The sequence below is a fragment of the Mastigoproctus giganteus genome, chromosome 8, assembly GCF_048544385.1.
Source record: "Mastigoproctus giganteus isolate SK-2022 chromosome 8, ASM4854438v1, whole genome shotgun sequence".
NCBI classification, from domain to species: Eukaryota; Metazoa; Arthropoda; class Arachnida; order Uropygi; family Thelyphonidae; genus Mastigoproctus; species Mastigoproctus giganteus.
This window is the reverse complement of record NC_143582.1, coordinates 212,131,492-212,149,618: the sequence shown is the minus strand read 5'-3', so window position 1 is coordinate 212,149,618 and position 18,127 is coordinate 212,131,492. Positions and strand designations below refer to the sequence as shown.

At 37.0% G+C, this 18,127-nt stretch overlaps 1 protein-coding gene across 3 annotated transcripts in view; it reads right to left on the bottom strand.

The window, feature by feature from the left end:
• LOC150082246 (carboxy-terminal domain RNA polymerase II polypeptide A small phosphatase 1-like) overlaps window positions 1-18,127 on the bottom strand; it is a 192,787-nt gene that overhangs the window by 35,174 nt on the left and 139,486 nt on the right. For 2 of the 3 annotated variants that reach the window (XM_090380073.1, XM_090380074.1), the window contains exons 2-3: window positions 14,091-14,218; window positions 476-571 (exon numbers count right to left, since the gene is read on the bottom strand). In XM_090380073.1, the coding sequence (XP_090236199.1) occupies window positions 476-571; window positions 14,091-14,218 (224 nt within the window). The remainder of the gene's footprint in view (window positions 1-475; window positions 572-14,090; window positions 14,219-18,127) is intronic. The other variant, XM_090380075.1, reaches the window with a different exon arrangement.

Genomic DNA, 18,127 nt, shown 5'->3' with positions numbered 1-18,127 from the left:
TGTATTCTTTGCAGTCTAATGGCAAAACAAAGAATATAATTGTAGGAACTTTGCTGAAATTAAAAGCAAGGATAAAATTCCACTATAAATGTCTACAGAAAAATTTATTGAAAACATATACCCTGCTACACTTTATTATAAGGAAGTGCTAATACATGATCATTATTCACAGCATGGCTTAGAACACAGAAAGGAATGCTGCTGTGGAACTTGTCTAAGGTGAACTTCTAAATAATTTCATGTATAAACACCACTGAAATACTAATGAGAGACCTTGGCAAGTTGCCTAAATAGACTAATCATTGGGAAGTTGCTTTCCTGTAAGGGAATTCATAATGCAAAGTATACGTCAATACATCTAAATGTAGAGAGAGAAAAAAAATAATAATAAATAAATAAAAATACACTATCTGACATAACTAGATTAAATCCCACTAAACATTCAGTATCAACAAATCATTGATCTTAATATTACCTTAAAAGAACTATGGACCAATGTTTCATCCAGGTCAATGACCAGACACATTTTGTTAATATCTTGATGCTTGGCTTGTGGTAAGAGGTATTTTCCCTGTTCATAAAAAACAGAATAAATTTTTAAATTTTGGAAATGGGTTGAAACATTTTTAAAACGTATTAAGGCTATTAAAAATTGAAAAATTATAATTTTTTTCATAATTTTTGACTTATATCAGCATGAAATTATAGGTTGTTCCAAAAAAAAAAAAATAATAATAATTTTTAATTGTCTGTATATCCCAAAATATATGACAGAATAGATTTTGTGTTGCAGAACACAGCAAGCTTAAACTATGTTCTTAATGGCCTGACATAGCTGAGTGGTCAGAGAAAGTGCTGTAGCACACTCCCTTTGAGGGGTCCATGGTTCAAGCCTGTGACTGCTAAATATGATTAACCATTTCATTTATGATTTATTGTAAACTCCTCTTACCTGGTTGGTGGTTGTGCCGGAGTATAAACAAAAACAAGCACTCCTTGAAACAGCAACTTCACAAGACAGCATACCCTCGATAGAGTAACATGTTTCCAGTGAAAAAAGTTTTACTAAAATGTTAGTGTGGCTCAAGATGTGAACACAGTTATGAATTTTGCATAAGTTTTGACTGTAGGAATACTCCAAGCAAATCTGCAACAAGCAGCCTAGGCAGGAAGGTTGAGAAAACTGGTGCTATTATTCTTATGAAAAGTATTATAAGTGGCAAGGAGATAATGAGAACAGCAGATAATATCACATTCAAAGTCTCAAAAGTGATTCAACATCTCACCAAACCAAGCTTGTAAAATGCATAAATTCAAATGCAACAGAGCCTAAGCACATGTCACAAGGAAAACAGAGTAGTCTTTCATGATTTGTGAAGAAGATTTATTATCTTCATGGATATGTTAACAGGTAGAACATCCTCATTAACTCACTGAGACACCTTACATCTGCAGAAATGCACAGTATGGCAAGCTGTGTTAGCTGGAGGAATTACTTGATCAATTTTATAAAACAGTAGTGGTCATTCAGTATTGAATTTAGGCATAAGTCAAATAAGTCATGGCTTAGGGCTTCACTATCCAAGGAGGTTTCACTGTTTTCCTTTTGTAAGGATAAAAATCTATAAGTATGTATTTTGGGACCTTTATCTGAACATCCTTAAGTAACAGTACCTTCTATTTTCTCCAAGACATGGGAGTTGATTATGATTCTCCAGTAGGATGGGAACTTGCCTATATACAGCAAATGAAGTTTTAGATGTCCTCAATGATCACTTTCATGAATGTGTTTTCTCAAACTATTTCCTGGATGTTTTGGGTATGGGTGGTCTTTGGTCATCATATTACGGTTGCTTCAAAAAAAAGATTTATAATATGAATTACAGAAGCAATCATATAGATTTGATGAAATAAAGCAATAATTTTGCTGAAAGCAAAGAAATTTGGATTGGAGTAATGGACTACTTTTAAAGACAACTACAGATGGTGCTGGATGCCAATGGCTCAAATAATTCTGCAAAAACTTGTACAGCATCCACTGTACATGAAGAAATAAAATTCTTCATGTACGGTGGATGCTGCCTATTGCAATCACTTCGGGACTTAGCTAAAGTGATGAAAATAATTGATGGAACAAGAATGAAGATTTTTAGCATTGTTTACTGATGCAGAGTGGAAATGTGTCAGGGGCGGGCCGTCCTGAGGATGCAAGGGGTGCACTGCACCTGGGTGCCACTTGTTCAAGGGGTGTCTGAAAACCTAAAACTTACATACACATATGAAGAAAATTTTAAAGGGAGCAGCAAATTGTGCCAATCACAATTTTCTGCTCCCTTTAAAATTGAGTGCTACACTCCCTCGGATTCCCCTGAAATGTGTACATAAAAAGGTGAAAGTGGACAGAAAGAAAACATTAAAATCAAGCAATACAAAATACTTTGATTTAACTGTCCACTATTTCTTCAAGAAAGTCATCAATAAAAATGAAACTGTCATAATGTTTCTGGAAATCCATACAAACCATGAAATATAAAGAAAATATTTAAATCAAGAATAAGAAATGGGGATAATTCTCTACTGTAAAACAACTAGATTGGTTGGAGTAGAGATACAGTACTTGTTGGCAGGGTTGTTAATGACAGTAATGGCAGTGTGCTACTGCAACATGATCTAGAAAATTTGGGCAGATGGGCTGAGAAGTGGCAACTGAAGTTTAACCTTGACAAATGCAAACTACTGCATATGGGCAGAAGTAATCCCAGAGAAACGTACCAACTGTGTGGTACTACACTTAAGGTGGTAGAAAATGAAAAAGACCTGGGAGTAATTGTGCAGTCAGATATGAAGTTTTCTGAGCAATGCAGACAGGCTGCCAGGGCAGGTCATGGGGTTTTGTCAATGATATATAGAAATTTTGCTAGCAGGGAAAAGGAGGCAATTGTCCATCTGTATAAGGCAATGGTCAGGCCACGCCTTGAGTACTGCATACAGGTCTTTAGGCCTCATTTTAGGAAGGATGTAGATTTGCTTGAGCATGTACAGAGAAGGGCAACAAGATTGGTGAGGGGAATGAAGGGATCCTCTTTACCTAGAGAGGCTTAAATTCTGCAAATTGCAGTGGCTGGAGACTAGGCATCAGTGAGGTGATCTGATTAAGGTGTATAAGGCCTTGAATGGGTTGAGCACGCTGAATTCTGATGGGATCCTTCCATTTGTTCAGATTACAAACCTAAGGGAACATAAATTCAAATTAAGAAAAGACAGATATAGAATAGCTGTGCGGAAATTTGCCTTTAGCCAGCGGGTGGTTAATTTCTGGAACAAACTTCCATCTGTCGTTGTGGAAGTTGATAGGTTAAATAAATTTAAGGAGAAACTGGACAAACATTTAGAGAGAATTGTTTTGTAAATTTTATTTATTTATTTATTTTTATTTTTTTTTTTTGGCTGATGCTGCATAAGCTCATACACTTGCTTTCTTGCATCACATGCCACTGCCACTACTTTCTTTCATGGAATAACGATGCCAACAACCATATGAATGAAGCAAAATCAGAAACTGGCCACAGAGCATATCAGAGTTTAAAACAAATTGGGATGTTAAAATGCATGAAACGTCTGTAGCCTTAGGGCTACAGATGGTATTTTATGAATTTGTAATCCTCAGGGATATAAGACCCTTATACATGTATGCTGTGGCTAGTTCTATTGTCCTACTCATTCTTAGCCATCAATAAATATATTTCTTCTAAATTTAAAACAATCAAATGGTAAGGCTAATAAGTTATAGCTGCTAACTTCTGATTTTCAAAAAACTGGTGATCAGGTAACTATAAACAGGGGGGAAAAAACAAAAACAAAAAAAAAAAAAAAAATTTTTTTTCTGCTAAAACAAGCAGAAAATAGGAGCTCTTTCACAAAAACAAAATGTTTTCGTAAAAACAAGAAATTACATTTCACTCATAACATACACATTTTATAAATACAACCATGAGATTGTATACTAGTGTATGCTTTCAAACATTGTCATAGCTACGACTTTTGTCTCTATGGATTTTTTTTCTTAAACATCAACTGATTATGACAGCTTCAAGAAAGATACTGTTGCATACTTTTCCTCCTCAGAAACATTGAGTCAAAGTTTTGTTTATAACAATGGCAATGCTGTCTAAACTTAGCTATCAAGAGCTCCACTAGAAAAAGATTTCCAAAGCTTCGCTAGAAAAAGATCTGAACAGTTTCTCCTCATACAATAAACTTAGTGCACAATTTAATAATTATAAAGATACCATTGGATGCAGCATTCAGGGGTACCAATAACAGTCTATTTAATCCAGTGTCAACCAGATTGCAATGGTTGCTATATATTGGCAGTACTAATGTAAAATATAGATCAACTAAAATTTTAGAATACCAGAGCTTATTTACCACCAAGTCAGGCGCCTCCGTAGCCAGGTGGGCAGGAGCAGCAGTGCATAGCACACGCTTCTTGATTAGATCGGGGTCCGAGCCTGTGCCCACCAAATATGAAGGATGCGGAAAGATCAGAGAATGACCACCGCATATCCCCGGAGCAATATGGCCTTAGTTGCTAATGCTCCTTAAAAAAAAAAAAAAAAAAACTACCAAGTCAGTTTTCATATGAACAGTTGCAGCACTGAGCTCAACCAACATGAACATTCCTCTTCCCACTGCCCCTTAGCTGATTCTGCCAAAATTCTAATAAAAATCCAAGTTTAATTCATATTACTAATACATGAAGGTTTAGCTACTGAATGGTTTTAGCAGAATTTGCCACTTAATGTTTTTAATACTAAGTTACCGGCAACTTTTCACAGATCATCATCATCAGCCATTTTCAATCCACTGCAGGATGAAAGCCTCTCCAGCAACTTTCCAGTTCCTTCTGTTTTGAGCACTGGCCATCCATTTACTACTCAAAAACTCATGAATTTCATCTATCCTTCTCCGCCTGTGTCTTCCAGGTTTTCTTCTAGCTCCTCTTGGGTACCATTCTGTTATTTTCTTAGTCCATCTGTCATCATGTCTTCGAGCTATGTGTCCTGCCCAAGACCATTTTAGTTCTTTAGTTTTGATAAGAATGTCCTTTACTTGAGTTTGCTGCCTAATCCATGTGTTTCTCTTCTTATCTAACAGTCTGATTCCCAATATAATTCGTTCCATTCTTCGCTGTGTAGTTCTTAGCTTCTCTTCCATTCTTTTGGTGAGTGCCCAAGTTTCACTTCCATAAGTCATGGTGGGGAGTATACATTGATTCATTATTTTACGTTTCAGACAAACTGGGATATTGCTCTTCAGTATGTGACTATATTTCCTGAATGCTATCCATCCAAAATTTATTCTTCTCTTGACATCCAGCCATTTATCATTATTACAGCTAATAACTTGTCCCAGATAAGTATATGACTCCACTTTTTCAATTACTGCTCCTTCAATCATTATTTCCCTTGCCGTGGCATACTTGTTCATCATTACTTTTGTTTTAGCCATATTCATCTTTAGTCCAAAATCCTTACTAACTGTGCATAACTGATTAAGATTTTCCTCTAATTCTTTGGAATCGTGGCTTATGACCACAATGTCATCTGCAAATCGTAAATGGTTTAGGTACTCTCCGTTCACATGGACTCCTTTCTGCGACCAGTCTAATCTTCTGAAAGCTTCCTCAAGGGCAGCAGTAAACAGCTTCGGAGATATTGTGTCTCCTTGTCGAACTCCTTTCTCGATTTTAAATTTGCTACTGTCTTTGTCTAGTCTAATAAAGGATGTAGCACTCTCATATATTTTCTTCAAAATCATAATATATGGAGTATCTATGCCTTGTCTTTCCAGTGCCCGAAACATTGCCTTATGCTGTATGGAGTCAAATGCCTTTTCATAATCCACAAATGCCAGGCATAATGGTGTTTTATATTCATTTGCTTTCTCCATTAACTGTGATATTACGTGAAGGTGATCCATAGTTGAGAATCCTGTCCTAAAGCCAGCTTGCTCTTTCGGTTGATTCTCATCAAGTATTCTTTCTAATCTGTTAGTAATGACCCTTGTGAACAACTTGTAGATACGGGATAACAAGCTAATTGGTCTATAATTTCCAATTTCTGATTTATCTTCTTTCTTATGCAGCAAAACTATGATTGCATTATTCCACTGCTTAGGCATCACACCTTTTCTAATGCACTTTGTGAAGAGCCTTGCCAGTTTTTGTATTATGTCTCTTCCTCCCAATTTTAACAACTCTACAGTAATTTCATCTTCCCCCGGGGCTTTCCGATTCTTCATTTTCTTCAATGCATGTTCTACCTCATCAGGAAGAATATCGGGTATGTCGTATGTGTAGCTACTTTGCAATCCATCTTCCCCACTGCTGGTATCATTCCCTCGCTCCTTGTATAATTCTCTATAGTAGTCTTCTGCTATTTGAATTATGCCTTCTCTGCTGTTTATAAGTACACCATCGTTATTCTTCAGTTTCAGTATCATTTGTCTTTCTGTATTACTGCTCATGGCTGCTGATATAAATCCTTTGTTTTCCCTTAATGCTTGTTCTACTTTTCTTGTGTTAAATCTTCTTATGTCCTCTCTGAGTCTCTTTCTAATGGCTTTGCATAACTCAGTATACTCAATTTTCTCCCTGTCAGTGTTTTTCTTGCTCTTCATTTGTCGTCTTTGGTTCATCATGACAAGTGTTTCTTGACTAATTTTTTCTTCTTTGGATTTCTGTTTCCCTATAGGTTTCTTGGGCTTTATCACTTTCAGAAAGTTGTAATATTCCTCGTCGATATCTTGGTCCTGAGCAGTCTGCAGAAGCTCATACTTGTTCTTAAGTTCCAGTACATACTGCTTTTTCTCCTCCTCTGTTATTTCAAAGACCTTTGTATTATTTACTCGAGTCAGTTTTTTCCTTTCCTTTCCTACATCTATATCAAGTGTACATCTTACCATTCTGTGATCACTTCCAACATTTACCTTATTAAGGATGGTAACATCATTCACAATATATCTTCTGTTAGTGAGGATTAAGTCAATTTCATTAGTTGTTAATCCATTTGGACTCTTCCATGTCCACTTTCTGTTCACCCTTTTCTTGAAAAAAGTGTTCATTACTGACATTCCTTGAGATTCTGAAAATTCCACAAGTCTTTCACCTCTTTTATTTCTTTCACCAATTCCAAAATTTCCTATAGTTCCTCTTTCTGCACTGTTTTGCCTTTTTCCAACCTTAGCATTGAAGTCCCCCATAATAATAGTGTAGTGGGTTTTCTGCTCATCTAGAAGACTCTCAATTTCAGTGTACATTTCTTCAACCTCTTCATCATCATGGCTCGATGTTGGTGCATAAATCATTATAATCTTTAGTTTGTACCTCTTAGAAATCTTGAGTATTAGTCTTGACACCCTTGGTGATGTACTTTTGAATTCCAAAATGTTGTTTTTAAAATCTTTATGGACCAGAAACCCAACTCCACCTTCACTCCTTTCACTGTTTCCATTGGTGTACAGCAGATTTCCACTTGATAAACTTATAAGTGATTCATTTCTTCTTCTTGTTTCAGCCAAACCGATGATATTCCAATTCACATTTTCTAATTCGTTTTCCAGGTCTAATATCCTGTCTTCACCGATGAGTGATCGTACGTTATAACAGGCCAAGTTCAATTTCCGTGCATGGCAGCCTGGTCGTACCCAGAGATTCTTAGCACCCTCTGCTTCCACTCTGATCCTCTCGCTGCCGTAAGAGGGAGAGTGAAAGCTGCTGGGGACTGAGGGCCATTTGTATTGTTGTGCTCTCATTGCTGGAGGGTTTGGTCTTTTCCTCTTCATGCTGACCAGGAGTCTTGAAGAGAACCACTCTACACGTTCGTTGCCACCTAAGTGACGTAACAGGGCTTACCATCGAGAAGTTGTGCAAGAGTGGATTTTAGGGAGGCAGGCCAACCGGACTTCTCCTAAATCTTCTGTAATAGAGAGATATTGGATCCATCAGTGTTTTAGGCTGAGTGTCTGATAATACACAGGATACCTGTTCCCCTCTAAGCCCCTACAGCAGTTGAACTAGGTCAAATTTCCAACTCATGCACTATATATGCATCTTGTTTTATTTTGGACTCGAAAGGAAGATGCACACCACTACATTTACCATCAACTTAAAGAAAAAAAACAAAAAAGGATTGGCTGTCGAATAATTACAAAATTCTGGGTGAGATGTTAAATTATTTTCAAGCATATATAATGTGTACTTCCATAAGTAGTTTGGAAACACTGGAATACTGGATGCTCCTGTCACACCGAATGTTATACTATGCATTCAGTACTGGATTTAAGCATAAGTCAAATAAGTCATGGCTTGTGGCTTCACTATCCAAGGAGATCACTGTTTTTCTTTTGTAAAGATAAAAATCTATAATTACATATTTTGAGACCTCTACATGCTATGGCTTAGGGCATCATCATCATGTATAAATGGCACTGCATATCACAATGCATGAACACAGGGTATAAACCACCTGCCACATTATAATTCTGAACCAGTAGTACTCATCCACATTCCACTTTCTGCGGTGGTGCATAATATCCCCTTCAGATACAAGAAATCTCATTTTAATGATATTTCTTGTATCTGAAGGGAAATATTTTTATAAAAAGGCCACTTTTAACATGTTCTGAATCAATCACATTGTGCACACAATATGTTTTAATCAGTCAAGTTGAATCCTCATCGTGTTTACATTTTCATCCCCCACCCAATCAGGTACTGTTACTAATAGTAATAGCAATATAGTGCAAGGAAGCCACAGACTTTTGCTACACCAAAAAAAAAAGTAGATAAGAAAATACAAATTATCTGCTTCCCTTCTCACATAGGTAACTATCCAGTTGACCTTTGAATTTATTCAAACTGTCAGCCTCAACTACCTGTGAAGGCAACCTATTCTATCAATCAATGATTCGCTGGCTAAAAGAAACTTCAATGTGACTTGAAAACGCTGGCCTTTTTCACAGTGTGGCAGATAATAACCACTGCTGCAGCCATGGTGGCACTGACAGATATTTTTCCTTTTCTGTCAAGATGAAGCAAATGGCATGCCTTACAGTTTGTCTTGCTATTTTGCAAAAATTAATCAAATGAATTCTGTCAGTCAAACCTTTAGTTTGGTTCTTGTGAATATCAAGAAATTTTTGTAGGTCATATCAAACATCAAATCTTGGGTTCAGCAACAATGATGCCAGAGATCACACGAGAAGGTTTTGACTTCTTGCATTCTACATAAAAACCCTTTAGTCAATAGAGGAGAAACCACACAACACATCAATCTTATGGCTTCAATAAAAGCCTAATGTATCCTGGTTCACTCGTGCCATAACTGTGCCTCACACACAGCCAATAAATAAAAGTTAATGCAATCAGCCTTATTGAAAGAGTTCATGTAGAGGCAGTCTCTTAATTGTAACAGGATGCTTAATGATTTAGTAATAACTGAGAGAAAACTGGAGGAGAAATTGTTGAAGTTAAACATAAGAAAGGCACCTGGAGTGGATGGGATCTATCCAGGTATATTAAAGGATGCAGCAAAGGAACTTACAAGAGAGGCTTAAGCAAACCCTTAGTCATAATTACGAGAGCATCCTTGGACTCAGGGAAAGTCCCCACGGACTGGAGATGTGCAAGTGTATCCCCAATTCACAAAGAGGGATCGAAGGGTGACAAATAATTACAGACCAGTTAGTTTAACTTCTGTTCCGGGTAAGATAATGGAGTCACCAGTTAAAGATGCATTGCAGGCTCATCTAGACAAGACTGCAGCAATAAGTCAGACACAGCATGAGTTTGTTATGGGAAAGTCTGGTCTAACAAATTTGATTGGATACTATGACGTCATTACAAAGGAATTGGATGCAAAAAATAATTTTGATATCATATACTTGGATTTCAGGAAAGATTTTGACATTGTTGCACATAGAAGACTACTGTACAAATTGGAGCAGAATGGTATTAAGGGTAGTAGTAGTAGTGGCATGTGATGCAAGAAAGCAAGTGTATGAGCTTATGCAGCATCAGCTAAAAAAAAAAAACACACACCATTCCCTCCAAATGCTGTCCAGTTCCTCCTTAAATTTATTTAACCTATCAACTTCCACAACAACAGATGGACGTTTGTTCCAGCAATTAACCACCCACTGGCTAAAAACAAATTTCCGCACATCTATTCTACATCTGTCTTTTCTTAATTTGAATTTATGCCCCCTTCGGTTCGTAATCTGAAGTGGAAGGATCCCATCAGAATTCAGCATGCTCCACCCATTCGAGGCCTTATACACCTCAATCAGACCACAGCACAGGTGCCTAGTCTCCAGCGACTGCAATTTGCTGAACTTACGCCTCTCTTGGTAAGAGGATCCCTTCATTCCCTTCACCAATCTTGTTGCCCTTCTCTGTACACACTCAGGCAAATCTACATCCTTCTTAAAATAAGGCCTCCAGACCTGTATGCAGTACTCAAAGTGTGGCCTAACCATTGCCTTATACAGAGGGACAATCACCTCCTTTTCCCTGCTAGCAAAATTGCTATATATCATTGACAAAACCCCATGACCTGCCCTGGCAGCCTGTTTGCAATGCTAAGAAAACTTCATATCTGACTGCACAATTACTCCCATGTCTTTTTCATTTTCTACCACCTTAAGTGTAGCACCACACAGTTGGTACGTTTCTCTAGGGTTACTTCTACCCATATGCAGTACTTTGCATTTGTCAGGGTTAAACTTCAGTTGCCACTTCTTAGCCCATCTGCCCAAATTTTCTAGATCCTGTTGCAGTAGCACACTGCCATTACTATCATTAACAACCCTGCCAACATTTGTATCATCTGCAAACTTCGACACTAAGCCTGACATACCTTCAACAATATCATTGATAAATATACAAAACAACAGAGGACCCAACACCGAACCCTGTGGGATTCCACTAATAACATTAGTCCACGAAAAGCAGCACCCATTGATTACCACCCTCTGTCTTCTCCCACTGAACCATCCTTTTACCCATTGTAGCAACTTACCCCTAATGCCATACCTCCCAATTTGTACAGCAGTCTTCCATGTGCAACAGTATCAAAAGCTTTCCTGAAATCCAAGTATATGATATCAAAATTATTTTTGGCATTCAGTTCCTTTGTGACCACATCATAGTATCCAATCAAATTGGTCAGGCAAGACCTCCCTTTAACAAACCCATGTCTGAATTATTGCTGCAGTCTTGTCTAGATGATCGTGCAATGCATCTTTAATCAGTGACTCCATTATTTTACCCAGAACACAAGTTAAACTAACTGGGCTGTAATTAGTCGTGTCACCCTTCAATCCCCCTTTGTGAATTGGGGATACATTTGCACATCTCCAGTTCGTGGGTACCTGCCCTGAGTCCAAGGATGCTCTCATAATTATGGCTAAGGGTTTGCTTAGTTGCTTTTCCACCTCCTTTAATATAACTGGATAGATCCAATCCACCCAAGGTGACTTTCTTATGTTTAACTTCAACAATTTCTCCTCCACTTTGCTCTCAGCATTACAAAATCATTAACCACCCTGCTACAATTTGATAACCTTCTGCCATTTTCAAACCTTAATAACTCCTCATGTGTGAATGTAGATGCAAAATACTCATTCAGTTTGTTTGCTTTCTGAGCAGGATCATCAACAGTCGAACCATCGATATCAAGTGGACTAATCAGATTCATCCCCTTCCTTTTAGAGTTTATATAAGTAGAGAAATCCTTGCTGTTTTTCCTTAGCATCCTTTGCCAAAGATTTCTCATAATCTGCCTAATCTCCTTTGTGACCTAATTACAGACTAACTTATATCTGCTATAGGCTTCTGAGTCGCTTGATAATTTATATGCTTCCCATGCATTTTTCTTCTCTGTCAGGAGTCTCATTAGTTCATTTGATAACCATTTAGGCCTCAACCTTGAACAATGTTTCTTAATAGATATGAAACTTTTAGTAGTTTCCACAATTAATTCCTTGAATGCTTCCCACTTAGAATTTACTGTTGGTAACACGTCAGTTGATCGCACTGTACAGTATTTAAAAACTGTCTGAGACCACTGTACTCACCTTTACGGAAGCAAAAACCCTTTCCTTTACCCCTGATGGTAATTATATCTTTAAGTAAATCGGGTAAGTGGCTACAATGGATAAAAGGTTGCTTGAGTGGGAGAAGACAGAGTGGTAATCAATGGATGCTGCTCTTCATAGACTAATGTTATTAGTGGAGTCCCACAGGGTTCGGTGTTGGGCCCACTGTTGTTTTGTATATTTATCAATGTTATTGATTAAGGTATATCAGGCTTAGTGCTGAAGTTTATGATACAAAGGTTGGCAGGTTTGTTAATGACAGTGTACTACTCCAACAGGATCTAGAAAATTTGGGCAGATTGTCTGAGAAGTGGCAACTGAAGTTTAACGTTGACAAATCCAAAGTAATACATATGGGTAGAAGTAACCCCAGAGGAACGTACCAACTGTGTGGTACTACACTTAGGGTGGTAGAAAATGAAAAAGACCCGGGAGTAATTGTGCAGTCAGATATGAAGTTTTCTGATCAATGCAGACAGGCTGCAAGAGTAGGTCATGGGGTTTTGTCAATGATATACAGGAATTTTGCTAGCAGGGAAAAGGAGGTGATTATTCCTTTGTATAAGGCAATGTGCTGAAGTTTATGATACAAAGGTTGGCAGGTTTGTTAATGACAGTGTACTACTCCAACAGGATCTAGAAAATTTGGGCAGATTGTCTGAGAAGTGGCAACTGAAGTTTAACGTTGACAAATCCAAAGTAATACATATGGGTAGAAGTAACCCCAGAGGAACGTACCAACTGTGTGGTACTACACTTAGGGTGGTAGAAAATGAAAAAGACCCGGGAGTAATTGTGCAGTCAGATATGAAGTTTTCTGATCAATGCAGACAGGCTGCAAGAGTAGGTCATGGGGTTTTGTCAATGATATACAGGAATTTTGCTAGCAGGGAAAAGGAGGTGATTATTCCTTTGTATAAGGCAATGGTCAGGTCATGCTTTGAGTACTGCATACAGGTCTGGAGGCCTTATTTTAGGATGGATGTAAATTTGCTTGAGCATGTACAGAGAAGGGCAAACAAGATTGGTGAGGGGAATGAAGGGATCCTCTTACCAAGAGAGGCTTAAGTTCTGCAAATTGCAGTGGCTGGAAACTAGGCACCTGCAAGGTGATCTGATGAGGTGTATAAAGTCTTGAATAGGTTGAGCAGACTGAATTCTGATGGGATTCTTCTGCTTGCTCAGATTACGAACCTAAGGGAGTATAAATCAAATTGAGGAAAGACAGTTGTAGAATAGATGCACGGAAATCTGCCTTTAGCCAGCAGGTGTTTAATTGCTGGAACAAACTTCCATCTGTTATTGTGGAAGTTGATAGCTTTAATAAATTCAAGGAGGAACTGGATAAACATTTAGAGGGAATGGTTGTGTAAATTTTTTTTTTTTGTCTGATACTACATAAGCTCATACGCTTGCTTTCCTTCATCACATGTCTCTATTACTATTACATTCACCGAATGAATTTGAATAAAAACTAGGTTTTTACCCAGATTACCAAATATAAACCTGGATTACTGGATAAAAAATTGAAAATTTCCAAATAATAACCCTTGATATTGATAACAACTAACCTGTTATGATGGGGGGAACCCACCATATATTTCTTCATCTAATTGGGACAATTCAAAAAGCTTTTTCTATGCCGTTGGAAGGCGACCATGGGTGGCTGTAAATGGATTAAGCTTAGAACTTGCTACAAACTATGTACCATTTAACATCATTTTTCTATTTGCATGCCACAAAAGATCCTTCATGTGTTGCAGGTTAAAAACTGCTCTACCACCTACTTCATTTAGAAAAATGAAGGAAAGTGCACACTTCTGAAAGTCTAATTGATACATATCTTAAAAAGAATACAATCACAACATCACTTTTGCCAAAAGAATGCATTTATCTTAAAATATATGAATCCTTAAAAAATAATGTTTTACCTTGGGTAGATACTGTCCATTTTCTTCTGCATGAATTGGAGGGTTAGGCCTATTTGATTTGGAACCAAAGCAGCACAGCAAAGTATTAAGAAGGCCCTTGTGCCGAGGTTTTTTGGCAACACTTAGACCTATTTAAATAATAATAATAAATAAATAATAAATAAATAATAAAAAAAAAAACCATTGACTGTAAATAATGTAATTTCATAAAATAACATATTCAGCAGATATATATACAGGGTGCCTCAAAAATATTGGTACAAACGTTTAGGGGAGGTAGATAACATCTAAAGGAATGTGAATCGCATAGGAACCCATAACCGGAAACGTCACAAGAAAGTAGTAGCAGAAGCACAAGAAGCAGAAATGACACAAGACAGTAATTAGTGGCAAACATTTATTTGACATAATATTAACAATGGAGTACGAGATGGATGAATTTCATGATGTTACAACAGATGCTCGAAGGTTCCACCATGAGACACGATGCATGCGTGACACCAACGCAGCATGGATTGGCGGACACGGTCGAACACACCTGGAGTTTCTTTGACAGTAGCAGCAGCGCAGACGAGTCTCGCCACGAGATCCATTTCCGTCTGCACAGGCGATTCATACACAATAGATTTGAGGGCCCCCACAGAAAGAAATCAAAGCTCGATAAATCAGATGAGCATGGGGACTAGACAACAGGTCCACCACGGTCAATCCATCGACGCCCAAAATGCCTGTTCAAATGGTCACGAACACACCTTCAATAATGGGCAGGCATCCTGTCATGTTGAAACCAAATGTTGCGTCTCGCATTTGCTGGAACATCGTCAAGTAACCCTGGTAGAACTTGTTCAAGAAAGATCCGATATTTAGTAGAGTTCATGCGGGATGGTAACAGGTATGGGCCGACTAAGCAGTCACCGACCATACCTGCCCACACATTTATTGTGAAGCGATGTTGTGCCGAATGAGGGCACACATCGTGTGGGTTGTCGTTAGCCCACACACACGAGCATTGTGCCGATTGAATAAGCCTTCCCAAGTAAATAAGCCTCATCCGTGAACAAAACATAGGCTGGAAAATTCAAATCTTGAACACTTTCTTGGAGAAACTACTGCACAAAAGCCACACGTGCAGGATGATCTTGGGGGAGCAGAAACTGAACCCCTTTGGAGATGAAAGGAGTGTAAGGAATCGTCGTGCCAGACACTCTGTATACTGCAATGAGACACTCCTAAAGCAGAGGCAACGGCACGTGTGCTGGTAGTAGGATTATTCTGGACGGCATTCAACACACTTTCTGCCATGGCAGGAGTTCACGTCGAATGTGGTCTGTCTGCACTACTCCTGTTACCTCTAAATGACCCATAATCACACAAATTTTGATGCACACGTACAAACAAACGGTGGTCCGGTACATGTCTGTCTGGGAAGCATTCTCCATAAATTTGTTGAGGGGCTCGTCCATTGCCCTCTGCTAGCTCACAGTTCAAATATCAATGCATGCTCTTCGTGCAGTGACTACTGCTTGAATTATTAAATCAGAAATTTTCCCTCTCGCAAACTGATGAACAGCACCATCTACCGACTTACGGTGACGTTTCCGGTTATGGGTTCCTATGCGATTCACATTCCTTTAGGTGTTACCTACCTCCCCTAAACGTTTGTACCAATATTTTTGAGACACCCTGTATATATATATATATATATATATATATATATAAAAAATATATATATATATGTTAATGCAACAAAGAATTGATACAACAAAAGAATTTTATGGCCATTCATGTTATCACATGAATGGCCATAAATTCTTTGATGGATATTAATGAAATAATAAACTGAATTTGACTATAAATTTTAAAGGAAAATGGATTCATTTAAGTATTGAGAAAATACATTATAAAAATGCACTACTCCAGCAGAACATAATATAGTACTCCAATGGGAAAATGAATTATCTTTAAGAAACGATTTAAAAACCAATATTAAAATTAAGTTTAAAACTGATTACAGTTTGAAACAGAAGTAGTACAAGATACTTAGCTTAATCACATTTTTTTTTAGGGATATAAATGTAAAATTTTTGATTCTGTCATTTTCAAGCATTTTTAACCTTCTGGTCTCTCACACCCTCAATTTTAACAAGGACACTTGTTTGGAATCTGTGTAATCCAATTTTTGTTTTAATTATAAAAAAATTATTTTTAGCTTTTTTACTGACTGAAAATGGTAATCTATTAATTATGATTTCTAAAACCCAATTGAAAAATACTGAACAGAAACAACGAAAAGAAATGAATAATAAAAGTTTGAATCATGTTTTTTTTAGAATTTAAGGTCACTGATCCCCAGATTGAAACCTGGACATTCATGTGCTGTCTGGCAGGCACAACATGAACATTTTGTATTTTTGGAAAAATCAAAGCTCTATAGTAAGATTATATGCCTTCAGTGGCATCTCACAGCTGCCATGTGAGAAAGTTGCCTAGAAGAAAGGTAAATGCATTTGCTCATCTGGTGTCTGTTATACCATACAAAAATTTAATGTCTTGTTATTCACGGTATATCAAAATGAAAACAGAAAATACTGGCAAGCAAAGGTATACAGAAAGATTTAATTTCATTTACAAATTTTAAAAAATAACATAAATTTTAAAAAGTGGCGTCTGTCAGATTAAAGCACGCTCAGAACAGTTTTAACCTGGAAGCATGTGTGCTGGGTACAGCCTCAACCAAAACCAGAAAACTTATATGAATTTTAATATTCCTCAAATATGATATTTATCCCTATCTACATCGTCAATTGTTTGATTTTAACTGTGGAAGTACAGCTGCAAAAAAAAAATTCTTTTAAGGCCCACAAACTTAATTTTCCATACCATAAAGTTTTTCGTGCTCTTAAATTAGGTTAACCAAATGTCCTATTTTAAGTGGCACATCCGGCTGTGGAGATTAAGCACTAGGCATTCGTGGTTGTAATAATCCTTAAATTAGTCGTATTCTAAATTAGTGTTGGATTGTCCTAAGCTCATACAATGGATCTTGGAATAAACTGCAGATAAATCGTTATTAGCTAATGAATAATAAGATTAATGAACAAGTAATGAAAATTAAGCATGTCTTAAATTAACATTGCATCATTCTAAGCTTGTTCAGTAATCTGCTAGAATACCCATGCTGTTCATTGACTATTACTCTGAGGGCTTCACTAGTTTGTGGAAGGTCTTTCTATGATTTTACACTTGTATCAACAGCTTTTATCCCCCACAAAAACCTCAGTAAGGCAGTTATAGGAGACAATCTGATAAATTGTAAGCACAGACAATCATTTTCCTTATTAAATATATTTTTTTAATAGCAATGATTTTTTTCATTCAAAAATGGAATATTGTCTCTTGTTAATGTTCCAGATTAAATTTGATTTAATCAGGTGAGACATGAGCCTGAGTGAGATACCATATCTTTGGCCATTATCTTCTGCTTTCATACTCTGTGCAATCTGGAGTGTATACAAGCAACAAAATCTAACATTCTTGTATTTATTGCAATGGTAAGATAAGAAATAGACTGATAATAAATAACCAATGGTTACAGCATATAAAAATATCTCCAGGTATAATACAGAACTTTATACAGAGCAATGACAGGTATTTTTCTTGGTGCCACCACTTCCTCCATATTCACTTTTTAATGCATAAAGATCAGCTTGCTGTCCATGTGCCAGAATTTATATACCATATCACTACCTAACTTATGGCAAAATTAGATACTGCTATTCTTAATACAGTAAACCCTCAATTTAACTGACCCCAATATAACGGATTTCATGGACCGGACAAATAATAATACAATAATGTACATATTAATCTTGACCATATTATTTTTTTTAGGTTATACAAAACCTCAGTGTTATTTATTAATTAAAAATTAATAATAATTAATTATTTCCATTATTGTTTTGATAATTACCTACTGTTATTTTTATAATCAAATTCAGGAAATATTTTTTATTCTTTCTGAAAACATGTTCAAATAG